Source organism: Nicotiana tomentosiformis, chromosome 1 (assembly GCF_000390325.3).
Source record: "Nicotiana tomentosiformis chromosome 1, ASM39032v3, whole genome shotgun sequence".
NCBI lineage: Eukaryota > Viridiplantae > Streptophyta > Magnoliopsida > Solanales > Solanaceae > Nicotiana > Nicotiana tomentosiformis.
Genome location: NC_090812.1, coordinates 78,825,612 through 78,837,738, shown reverse-complemented (window position 1 = coordinate 78,837,738; position 12,127 = coordinate 78,825,612). Strand labels below are relative to the sequence as shown.

The 12,127-nt window shown below is 35.4% G+C and overlaps 2 protein-coding genes across 2 annotated transcripts; one reads left to right on the top strand and one right to left on the bottom strand.

The window, feature by feature from the left end:
* Nucleotides 1-3,060: 3,060 nt before the first annotated feature.
* LOC104112118 (uncharacterized) lies at nucleotides 3,061-4,446 on the bottom strand. The gene is made up of 2 exons (XM_009621960.4): nucleotides 3,998-4,446; nucleotides 3,061-3,894 (listed from the first exon to the last, which is right to left on the bottom strand). Exons 1-2 carry the CDS (start codon nucleotides 4,277-4,279, stop codon nucleotides 3,220-3,222), a joined length of 957 nt encoding a protein of 318 aa, XP_009620255.1. The 5' UTR covers nucleotides 4,280-4,446; the 3' UTR covers nucleotides 3,061-3,219.
* Nucleotides 4,447-8,434: 3,988 nt separating this feature from the next.
* On the top strand, nucleotides 8,435-10,005 carry LOC104113209 (uncharacterized). Its single transcript, XM_070196922.1, has 2 exons — nucleotides 8,435-9,295; nucleotides 9,403-10,005. Exons 1-2 carry the CDS (start codon nucleotides 8,435-8,437, stop codon nucleotides 10,003-10,005), a joined length of 1,464 nt encoding a protein of 487 aa, XP_070053023.1.
* Nucleotides 10,006-12,127: the final 2,122 nt, after the last annotated feature.

Here is a 12,127-nt window from a genome sequence, read left to right as displayed (position 1 = left end):
TCGTCTGCTTCCAGACCCTTCTTCTCTTTCTTTCTTTCTCTTTCTTTTTCTCTTCTTCCCCTATAACTTTTTCCTTTTCTGCCCCCTTTTTCTGGTCGAAGTCCGGGCCCGGCCATCTGTGCCGACGAGAGTCTCGTTTCTCTCGAATCGAAAACACTCTTCACGGATCTTAGTGTTTTCTTCTTAATTCTTTGTATGTATCTATACTGTATTTTGTTGTATGAGAGAGAATACAATTGATACATCTTTTTTTATCAAATTTGTATTTTATTAATACAATTATTATGCTCAAATAGATACAATTGATACATCTTTTTATAGTGTTTTGCTTGGTCGAAATATGTCATCTCGGGTGAACATTTTTTTTTTTCCCTATTGAGTCACATATAATGATATAAATATATTGTATTTTTATATAAATACATTATTTTTTTGCCTATATTTATGTATTTCGAAGATCTGTATTTTTTGAATACAGCCGAATATCAATGTGTTTTGTTACTTTTTTGTTGTATGAATACAGTGAATTGAATACAATATATAATAGTGAATAATGAATATATGTGAATTGAATACAATGTATACAATCGAATTGAATAGAATGATATGCACCCTATTTCTTGATTACCTCACCGTATTTATAAATATAGTCGCGCGAATACATGGAATACAACACAGTAGCAGTGAAATTTATGTATAATTAATTTTGTTGAGTTAAATTAGAAGTGATACACCCTAATTGATCCTCTTTCCGTTATTAAACAACTGGATTTCCTATTTTTTAGGCGAATTCGCGCTATTTTATTCATGAGTACAGTAGCGCGAATACAGTCGCACAGCTGGACTCCCCTATTTTTTAGGCGAATTCTGTTATTGTATTCATGAATAAAAATAACGCGAATACAGCAAATACAGTCGCACAACTGGATTTCCCTATTTTTTAGGCGAATTCCTCTTATGTATTCATGAATACAGTAGCGCGGATACAATAAATACAGTCGCGTAATAACTAAATAATAGTTATAGAAAATAATTATGTATATGGTAGCTATAGAAAGTTAATAGCCATTAAATAATAGTGATTTCTGAATTGAAAGTAGGTGATGTTGATTTTTAACAGTGTTGATTTTAATATAATAAAATAGATCTGGCACATAAGATGGATAAGACGTGGGTTAGGTGGATTCATTCCTACTATATAAAAAACCAACAGATAGATAATATGCCAATTCCTTAACAGGCTTCTTGGCTCGTCACGAAGCTGATTGGGCAAGGGAGATAGTGGACTTGAGGCAGACAATGGCTCAAGAAAAATGCAACATGATGAGAAAACTCTACCACCAGATACTTGGGTAATTACCTAGAGTGGAATGGAAGGCATTTATATTCAGAAATGAAGCAAGATCCAAAGCTAAGTTTACTATGTGGATGTTCCTCCAAAACAAATTACTTACAAATGATAGGCTCGTGCAATGGGGTATGTCAGGGGACACAGTATGTAGCTTGTGTCAATTACATAATGAGAGTAGAAATCACCTTTTTGTGGAATGTGTCTTTGCTCAAAGGATATGGAACATGATCCTAATATGGCTTTAGATGCAACCACATGGTCAGAAATCATGGAAGCAGCATTGGAGATGGCAATGGAAAATGCTAAGGGCAAATCCCAGGCAGCTGCTGCATTCAAGATGGTATATGCTGAGATAATCCACTTGATATGGTGTGAAAGAAACAATCGAATGTTTGAGAAGACCAGAAGAGATGTAGATGACACAGCAAGAACTATAGCATGTGTATGCAATGTTAGAGCTAATGCTGGAACTAGGAGACTACTGCAGCAGTTAAAATTTTGAATAGCTATTAGTGTTAGTTGCTTTAATAGTTACAAGGCGAGATGAGAAGTCAGATATGATTTTGTAATGTTTCATTTGGTGATTAATAAAAATTCCTTAATTACCAAAAAAAAAAATTATAATAGAAAACTGCTTTACACAAATTGAAAAATTGAAGTAACATTTTAAATATTTGCAATAATACGAGTAATAAAATGGATCAAGACAGTTTGAAGATCTTACAATAGTATATTTCATGAAGCAAAATGACGATTTGAAAATAAAAAGATAATATTAAAGGGGAGAAAAAGAGGGGCGTGAAATCTTAATCCCTATACAATATCATTGCTTAAATTCTTTAATTATTGAAAAAGTATATGCTATAATGAATGGTATCAATTGAGGGTTATTTTTGACATTTTAAAAATACATGCAATGACTCGGCTATGTACAAGAACCAGCTCAGAGAAATAGCTATGTTTGGAGATTACCCCAATCAGTCTTATCAATTTTTTTATCACCTCACCATCATCATTTATGTCAATGATGGCCACTTTTGCTTTAAAATTATCTTATTCTGGCCCTATACATGTGAATGGAATTGTGACACACGGCATAAACTGCTGCATTGCTACAATAGATATATTCTTTTGCTTATTTGGTTAAAAGTGACAGGAAATTGCGATTGTTAGACTGGGTCGTGGGGTATATTCATATAGAACTTGTACGTATTGGTACGTTTTTTTAAAGTTGTACCCGGGTAATTTGTAATTTTTCAGGTTATTAATTTTACTTTTTATGATCAATTACTTTATAGTAGTGTCGAGATGAAGTATTAAACTGACATAAAAAGGAAATTCTTAAAAGGCTAGTGCTCAGTAAAGATATTAGAGAAAACATTTATAGCATCCATTTTCCCTTTTGGAGAAACTTGCATATATTACTTTTGACGAACTTGAGAAAAGTTCGAACTATCGTACGTGTGCTAGAGTTGGGAAAGAAAATATAGGAAATGTTTTTCGTTAATCCAGATTAATGAATACATAGCTCGTTCGAAACAGAATGGAATTTCAGTACAAAAGGCGATCGGTGTTCGGGAAGGCCGAACCACAAGGATCTATCGTACACAGTCTTATCTTGTATTTTTGCATGAGACTGTCACGGTTCCAACCCGTGTCTTACTGCCAAGCCTCCCCTTCAACTTATCTGTAATTTCATTTACACGCAATTTAACTAACACACGAAATCTCAAATCAAACAATTTTTACAAGGTATAACAAGTGGTAATTAAAACACACACGACCTGATTCGTGCACAAAACAAGAAACAGGTGATAATTCTCATAGTATTGAAACAATATGTAACAGAAAAGAATAAGAACTTCACTTCAGAGCTTGCCTTCAATCCTTGCATTTGTAAGCCCAACGCAAGCATCCACAAAATCTTCATCAATAAAATCAGTAGAATATATCTGTAACCGATTACCATAACCTCTAGAAATACTTTCAGTTATAAACAACCTTGCATATGGATGAATCCGGTTCGTCACCGGTTTCACACATAGAACCGGATTATCCGCCTGAGGCGTTACCGTATTCTCCACCCTATAAAAATATTTCCGAGATGTTACCGGCGGCTGTTCACTCAAATGCTTCATATTGCTCTCAAATTTTGTTTCAGGCAAATCAGTATCAATCCAATTATCTTTTAAATACCCAGCGCTCCACAATGGACTTCCATGTTTTGGCTGTGGAGATTTTCTTGGTTTCCAAACGCAAATTACTCTTTTGGGCAATAATTCAGCTACTGTTTTGTTAAAAACAGAGTCGTCTTGGTGGATTAAATACTCCCCAAGCTGATCTTCTAAGTATTTATCGAATTCCGGTGGATCTTCGTGTCCGAACTCCGTTCGGATCTCGAGGATTATGATCTCTGATTCTGTCTCCGACAGAAATTTTTTGACATCGTTAATCACAACATCAACGTTGTAAGAAAGAAGGATGCCATGGCATACACGGCGATCTTCTTGTACTCGAATATCAAGAACTCGAGTGCCCATTACCTGTTGAATACATAATTAAGTAAATAAAAATATATCTTTTAAACAATTTAAGTTTTTGATCACAGGTTTTAATATGATATAGTAACATACAAAAGAATATTACCAGTTGTTTGTAAATGGACAGAGATTGGGTTCGGGCAAAAGGGCGAGAGATAAATGGGATCCCAATTTTGTTAGTTGCAGAATCATGGGTACCAGGCCAAATTATCTTGTTCACGTGGAGTTTCTCGGGGGCAAGTGCTGACATCCAATTTTTTCTATCTTCTGCGCAATAATCTGAACCCGGAAAATCAGTGCTATTTTTTTCCTTGAGATCATACAAAAGTTTCTTCTGAGTGTTAATTGCTTTTCTTCGTTCCACCTGCTTAGAGAAAAAAGTACCCATTTTCGCAATACCTCAAAAAGAAGAAGAAGAAAAAGCAGAAGCAAGTCACTTCTCTTTTTCTTCTCTCTAGTTTTTGTAGCTGAATAGGATTAAGTTTTTGCGTTTAATATATATGCATTATAACGCCTTTTTTTTTTCAATACAGAGTAGAAAGTTTCTTCAATTATGACAAATAAAGAAACTTCCTTTTCAATATTTTTAATACCCATGTATTGTCTTGACATATTTTCCATGTGGATTGGTCCAGTTGTCTTAGCTTGAAGGGCCGGCTTCGTTGGATTATTGGTAAAGACTAAGGAAAGTCACAATCTTTAATACCCGTGTATTGTCTTGACATATTTTCCATGTAGCTGTTGTTTCTCCATTTTAAAATTTTAGTTATCAACTTTGCACCTCCTTTAACAAAAATAAATAAAGTACGTATTTTATAATTTTACCCATAATAATAATAACATTTTCAAAAGTCTTAAAAAATAATTTGAAAAATGTGTAATAATAAGAGTAAATCAGAAAAAAAGACTATCTCTCTCTTTATTTAGTATAGTGAAGATGTAAAAATGAATATATATTTTTAGTATAACAGAAAAATAAAAATGTACGAAGGGAGTATATTATTATATTGTTGGGTCTGATTTTAGTTTATTTCATTTTTACTTCTTTTTTCTTGTACATGTTCACAAGTTCGACTGGCCATGAGGGACGAAGCTAGATACCGGTAAGAGAGTTTAATTAAATCTTTTATATTGAAAAATCATCTCGCGCTAATAACCGAAAAATATGATTTTTTGTTTTATATAAATTGTTGAATTTTCTGACATAAGAAAAGGTTTTAGCGTAATGATAAAAGAATTTAAAAATTGCTTTAGATCAAAAGTTCAAATCAAGGTGTGAATGCGAATGAATAAAATTGCGAAATTTGATAACTATCCAAGAAGTTGCAACTAATTCAACAACCACGATGACAATACTTATGATGTATTATTCTAAGCCTTGAGTGTTGTGAGCACCTAATTTTTAATTATATTTAAATTTTTATCACCTTCTACTATGTAAATATTTTCAGAATTTAATATATATTTTTTTTAACTTTGTTACACTATATATATATATATATATATATATATATATATATATATATATATATATATATATATATATATATATATATATATATATATATATATATAATATTAATAATTTAAAAAGTCAATTATTACTATTAGTATTATTATTATTATTATTATTATTATTATTATTATCTTTATTTTTAAATAAAATAAATTAAAAACCGAAAATAAATAAAAATTAATTTTTTAAAAAAACAAATTTCGGATGGGAATTAAAAAATAGGAAAAGTAGAAATATAAAATTAAAAAATAAAAGTAAAAGTAGGTAGAAATTGTTTAATAAAAAAAGTAAAAGAAAGTGAAAAATTAAAAAAATAAAAGTAAAAGAATGTGAAAATTTAAAAAATGAAAAGTAAAATAAAGTTGGAATTAAAAAATAAAAGTAAGGGTATCTGATTTTGTTTTTAAAAAAAAAGTAAAAGTAAGTGGGAAATAAAAAAAAAAAGTAAAATAAGTGGAAAATAAAAAAAGAAAAGTAAAAAAGTGAGATTTTAAATATATTAAAAGTAAAAAAAAAGTGAGAAATTAAAAAATAAAAGTAAAGGAAAGTGAGAAATTATTATTTTTTTTTAAAAAAAAAAGAAAAATGGGAAGTGGAAATATTTTTTAATTAAAAATAAAAAATAAAAATCTGAAAATTTCGAATTTTTTTTCTATAAATAGAAGAGAAATGTGATGAAAAAAAAGAGAGAAAGAAAGGAAAAAATAGGGAGGAAGGAATTGAGAAAAAAATATTTTCTTCTTCTAAGATAAGAAAATTTCTACTCGTGTCATTCTTTCTTCGGCTTTCTTTTGAAAACTCCAGCAGCTTCACCACCCCAAAACCACAATCCCTTGACCACTTTTGAGCCATCATTAACCCCTCTCCACCCCCCTCCCCCCTCCAAAAAAAGCTCCAAAAATAGCCACTAAATCGTCAGTTTTGCAAGGTCGATTGAGATTGCAAGTTGAGATTTGCCGCTCGAGTTTTCCATGGTTCGAAGGGTCCAGTTGAGAGCTATCCGATCATTGAGTAGTTGTAATTTAAATCCACAATCATCAATACAAAGGTTCATTTCTTTTTCTATTTTGTTTTTCTCATTAATGTTTTGGGTCACTCTGTTTTAATTTAACTTTGAGTATGATATGATCGAGTTCGCATCTGAGTGTGCTAATATTAATTTGTTCTCACGTTGAGTATTTGTTAAGATTAATTTATTGTCCTTTTTAGTAGTTCATATGGTTAATTTTATTGATGAATATGTATTAATTCGTTACTTTTCTTGTTTATTCAATGAAGTAATGGCTTTCCATTTTAGCATGCTTTAGTTTCATTTTGATCTCCTATCTTAGTGACTAAATTGGTCATGCCTGTATCTATCTATTCCTGCCATAAATTTAGTCTAGTTTTAAATATTGGTTAGCAGTAAAATTATAAGAGATTAGGTTGGGCCATGATTGGTGTAAGACTTTAATTGAACTTTTCTAGCGTATTTATGGGCTAATTGTTGCACATGACCAAAAATAAATAAACATTCACAAGCTAGCCAACTTTTTCCATAATTAATTTACTTCATTTCCTCCATAACAATATACATACCTCATGACCTTACAATAATGTCAAAATTAGTAATTGAATAATATTCGAACACCGTAACTTGATTTAGGCGCGATTAATAATAAATCATCGTGACTATGGGTACGGTTCTTGTGGCATAGTCATAATACGTAAACCCCAATTCAAGTGCGCGTTTCACACGACTTGACCATAACTTCAAATAATAAGAAAAATAAACATGTTGTAAATCGCGGGTGTGTTTCACGTGGCGCGATTTGCAATGTGTACCAAAACGACAAGTGTGCGACATCGCGACTTGTTCAAATAAATATTAAAAAGCGGTAAAAGACAAAAATGCACAATGGGTTTAAAACATGTAATAAATCAGATAATTACACCAAGTATTAATTGTTAAGCGACCGTGCTAAAACCACGGAACTCGGGAGTGCCTCACACCTTCTTCCAGGTTAACAGAATTTCTTACCCGGTCTTCTATATTCGCGGACCAAAAATAAAAGTCAAATTTCCTCGATTTGGGATTCTTAAATAAATCGGTGACTTGGGACACCATAAATTATTCCAAGTGGCGACTCTGAATAAATAAATAATCTCATTTCGAATAATGTCACTTAAATTGGGAAAACTCCCTATCCCCTATGCCCTCGGGAAAAAGGAGGTGAGACAGCTCTGGCGACTCTGTTGGGGAGATTGAATTACATCAGCAGGTTCATTGCTCAGCTTACTACCACGTGTGAGCCCATATTTAAGTTGCTAAAGAAAGATGCAGTGATCAAATGGACAGATGAATGTCAAGAGGCTTTTGATAAGATCAAAGAATATCTGTCAAATCTGCCAGTGTTGGTTCCACCCGAGCCAGGAAGACCTTTGTTCTTGTATCTGACAGTCTTGAAAAATTCCTTTGGCTATGTCCTGGGGCAACATGATGTGACCGGGAAGAGAGAGAAGGCCATATACTACTTGAGCAAGAAGTTTACCATTTATGAAGCCAAGTATACTTTATTGGAAAGAACTTGTTTCGCCCTAACTTGGGTCGCCCAGAAGCTCAGACATTATCTTTTGGCCTACACCACATATCTCATAACTAGAATGGATCCTCTGAAGTACATATTCCAGAAACCAATGCCCACGGGAAGGTTAGCAAAATGGCAAATCATGCTCACTGAGTTCGACATTGTCTATGTCACCCGTACAGCGATAAAAGCTCAAGCCTTGGCGGATCATCTAGCTGAGAACCCGGTTGATGATGAATACTAACCCCTAAGTACTTACTTTCCGTATGAGGAAGTAAATTCAGTTGAAGTATTTCCAGAAGACACCAATGCTTGGAAAATGTTCTTTGATGGAGTTGTAAATGCAAAAGGTGTCGGGATTGGGGAAATTTTGGTTTCACCCACCGGTCAGCACTACCCGGCCACAGCCCGGCTTCGGTTCTTCTGTACCAACAACACCGCTGAGTATAAAGCCTGCATTATGGGCATGAATATGGCAGTTAATCTGGATGTGGAAGAATTGTTAATCATGGGAGATTCTGATTTGATCATTCGGCAAGCCCAAGGTGAATGGGAAACTCGAGATATCAAGCTTATCCCATATAGGCAACATGTGAAAGATCTTAGCAAACGATTCAAGTCCATCGAGTTCAAGTATATTCCTCGATTCCACAACGAGTTAGCTGATGCATTAGCTACTTTGGCCTCAATGCTGCCGTATCCGGGCAATGTCCATATTGACCCGCTGGAAATCCAAATTCGAGAGAGGCATGGTTATTGTAATACAATTGAAATAGAACCAGATATTCAGCCATGGTATCATGATATCAAAAGGTTTATGAAAATAAAGAAATATCCCGAACAGGCTAGTGGAGACCAAAAGAGAACCATTAGAAGGCTTGCCAGCAGTTTCTTCTTGAGCGGAGAAATCTTGTACAAAAGAACTCCAGATCTGAATCTCTTGAGGTGTGTAGATACCCTAGAAGCTGAAAAGATCATGAACGAAGTGCATTCGGGAGTATGTGGACCTCACATGAACGGATATGTCCTTGTAAAGAAAATCCTTCGGGCAGGTTATTATTGGATGACCATGAAAAAAGATTGCTTCAGTTTTGTCCGGAAGTGTCAGATACACGGTGACCAGATTCATGCACCGCCTTCAGAGTTACATCCTATGTCAGCACCTTGGCCGTTCGTTGCTTGGGGTATGGATGTCATTGGGCCAATCGAGACGAAAGCTTCAAATGGGCACAGATTCATCTTGGTTGCCATTGATTATTTCACAAAGTGGATTGAAGCAGTCACTTTCAAAGCCGTCACCAAGAAAGTGGTGGTGGACTTCGTACATTCCAACATTATTTGTCATTTTCGTATTCCTAAAACTATCATTACAGATAATGCTACAAATCTGAACAACCACTTGATGAGGAGGTATGTGAACAATTTAAGATTACGCATCGTAATTCTACCCCTTATCGGCCCAAAGCTAATGGCGCTGTTGAAGCTACAAACAAGAATATCAAGAAGATCCTCAAGAAAATGATTCAAAGTTCTAGACAGTGGCATGAAAAGCTGCCTTTCACATTATTGGGATATCGCACAACCGTGCGCACATCAGTTGGGGCTACGCCTTACTTATTGGTTTATGGCACTGAAGCCGTAATACCTGCAGAAGTTGAAATTCCCTCTCTTCGAATCATTGTTGAAGCCGAGATCGAGGATGATGAATGGATCAAGGCCCGATTGGAAAAATTAACTATTATTGATGAAAAGCGAATGGCCGCAGTTTTCCACGGACAGTTGTACCAACAAAGAATGGCCCGTGCCTACAACAAGAAAGTGCGATCCAGGAAATTCGAAGTGGGGCAACTCGTTCTGAGACGTATTCTCCTGCATCATGAGGAAGCAAAAGGAAAATTTGCTCCAAATTGGAAAGGTCCGTACATTATAAGAAAACTATTGACGAAAGGAGCGTTGTACTTGGGAGACATTGAAGGAAATGACCCTGAAACAGCTGTCAATGCAGATGCGGTCAAGAGGTATTATGTTTGACCTTTTTTTGTTTCTTTGATCACCCTCTTTAGAACCTGGAAGTTACTACGAAAAAAAAAACAAAGCTCCTTGAACTACGTTTGACTTGATTCCGAAAGGATACGTAGGCAGCCTCTCTTTGGAGTTCAGTCACACCAAAACAAAAATCCAAATTCCCTCAAAAGTGAAACTGGGGCAGATGTTATAATGGTTTGGCGATGGTTTTGTCTGAAAGGTTCCAAAGTTGTAATTCAATCCAAATCCTTTTTACCCAAATCCTTTTCAAGTCCTTCCGATCAATCGGCAAAGAGATTCAAAATGGGAGGATACAGTTACTCGTATCTGATACAACAAAATAAAAGAAATAAAATGAGAGAGTCTTATTGGTGAAAACCTCACGGGCATCATAAGGCGATGGTAAGCAGAGTAATTCGAAAATGAGAGAGTCTTGTTAGTAAAAACTCACAAAGAGCACTATAAGGCGATGGTGGGAAGAGAAATGAGAGAGGCCAGTTGGTGAAAACCCGCAAAGGGTGCCACTTATCGAAAAGAGGATCCTCACAGTCACTGGCATCGACACAGTCCTGGGCAAAGTTTCTCAGTCTCAAAGCAAGAGTTGTTATGAATTTCTGAGAGTTGGACGGTTTACACAGATCAAGCATCTAGTCCAAGAGGCATGTCATGTTCATTGAAGTCTGTATACACTCTAGATAAGTCCTTCTTTCTTTTTCCCGAAAGGGATACCTCTAGTCTAAATTCATTTGTCTATTCCATTGTTTGCTTTTCTTTAAATCCTTTTCGGTTTAACTCTATTCTGAAACTAAGACAAAGAAGGGAAGGCAGGACTGATTTACAGGGTTCTCACTTGATACAAGCCAATATGCAAAAGAAAAGGCACCCAATCTCGGCAAGGGCATCAAGTTGACTCCAACTGGCCATGTTGGCCGATGTTTCGAAATCAAAAACTGTTGAAAGAGGAAATTCAATGTCAAATGCCCACAAGGAAAAAATAAAAGTTGAAAAGATTAAGTCCCACGTGACTAACCATCATGGCAAAATCCGAAAAAGCCAGAGGTTCTCCGAGGTTAGAAATGCAATCGATATTTAGGAAACAACCAGTTGCAACTGAAAGGACCGAGACCAAGGGACTGAAACAATCAAGGGCACAAAACCAACCACCATTTCAAACTGACAAATTGTTCTTTGTTTGAAAAAAAAATAGGGAAACAGGTGCAATTCAAAAGCAACCTTGCAAGAAGCAGGTGCAACCAAAACGAAATTACGCAAAGGCTAGAAATAGTTTTGCAGCAACTACTGCAAAAGGGAAGTCTTCTCCAAACTCTTTCCCGCATTTTACTCATTATCTTAAAAAAATATATGAAATTAAAAAGAAAGAAAAAAAAATCATAGTAGTATAGGGTCTCCAATCCCTAGCTGCGTTTTCCAACATAGGGTCTCCACTCCCTAGTTGATAATTTTTAGACATAGGGTCTCCACTGCCTAGTCTCTTTTCCAACATAGGGTCTCCACTCCCTAGTTGATGTTTTTAGACATAGGGTCTCCATTCCCTAGTCTGCTTTTCCAACATAGGGTATCCACTCCCTAGTTGATATTTTTAGACATAGGGTCTCCACTCCCTAGTCGTTTTTCCAACATAGGGTCTCCACTCCCTAGTTGATGGTTTTTAGACATAGGGTCTCCACTCCCTAGTCACTTTTTCAACATAAGGGCTCCACTCCCTAGTTGATTTTATTTTAGGCATAGGGTCTCCATTCCCTACTCGCCTTTTCCAACATAGGGTCTCCACTCCCTAGTTGATTTTATTTTAGACATAGGGTCTCCACTCCCTAGTCTCTTTTCCAACATAGGGTCTCCACTCCCTAGTTAATGTTTTTAGACATAGGGTCTCCATTCCCTAGTTTGCTTTTCCAACATAAGGTCTCCACTCCCTAGTTGATGTTTTTAGACATAGGGTCTCCACTCCCTAGTTGATGTTTTTAGACATAGGGTCTTCACTCTCTAGTCGCTTTTCTAACATAGGCTCTCCACTCCCTAGTTGAAGTTATTTTGGACATAGGGTCTCCACTCCCTAGTCGCTTTTCCAACATAGGGTCTCCACTCCCTAGTTGATGATTTTTAGACA

What these genes read in the sequence shown, in the direction of transcription:
- LOC104112118 (XM_009621960.4), bottom strand. Translation starts at nt 4,279, where the DNA reads ATGGGTACTTTTTTCTCTAAGCAGGTGGAACGAAGAAAAGCAATTAAC. An exon ending in TGTCCATTTACAAACAACTG is followed by an intron (nt 3,895 to 3,997) that starts GTAATATTCTTT and finishes TGTATTCAACAG; the next exon opens with GTAATGGGCACTCGAGTTCT.
- LOC104113209 (XM_070196922.1), top strand. Translation starts at nt 8,435, where the DNA reads ATGGGCATGAATATGGCAGTTAATCTGGATGTGGAAGAATTGTTAATC. An exon ending in AGAAAGTGGTGGTGGACTTC is followed by an intron (nt 9,296 to 9,402) that starts GTACATTCCAAC and finishes GAACAATTTAAG; the next exon opens with ATTACGCATCGTAATTCTAC.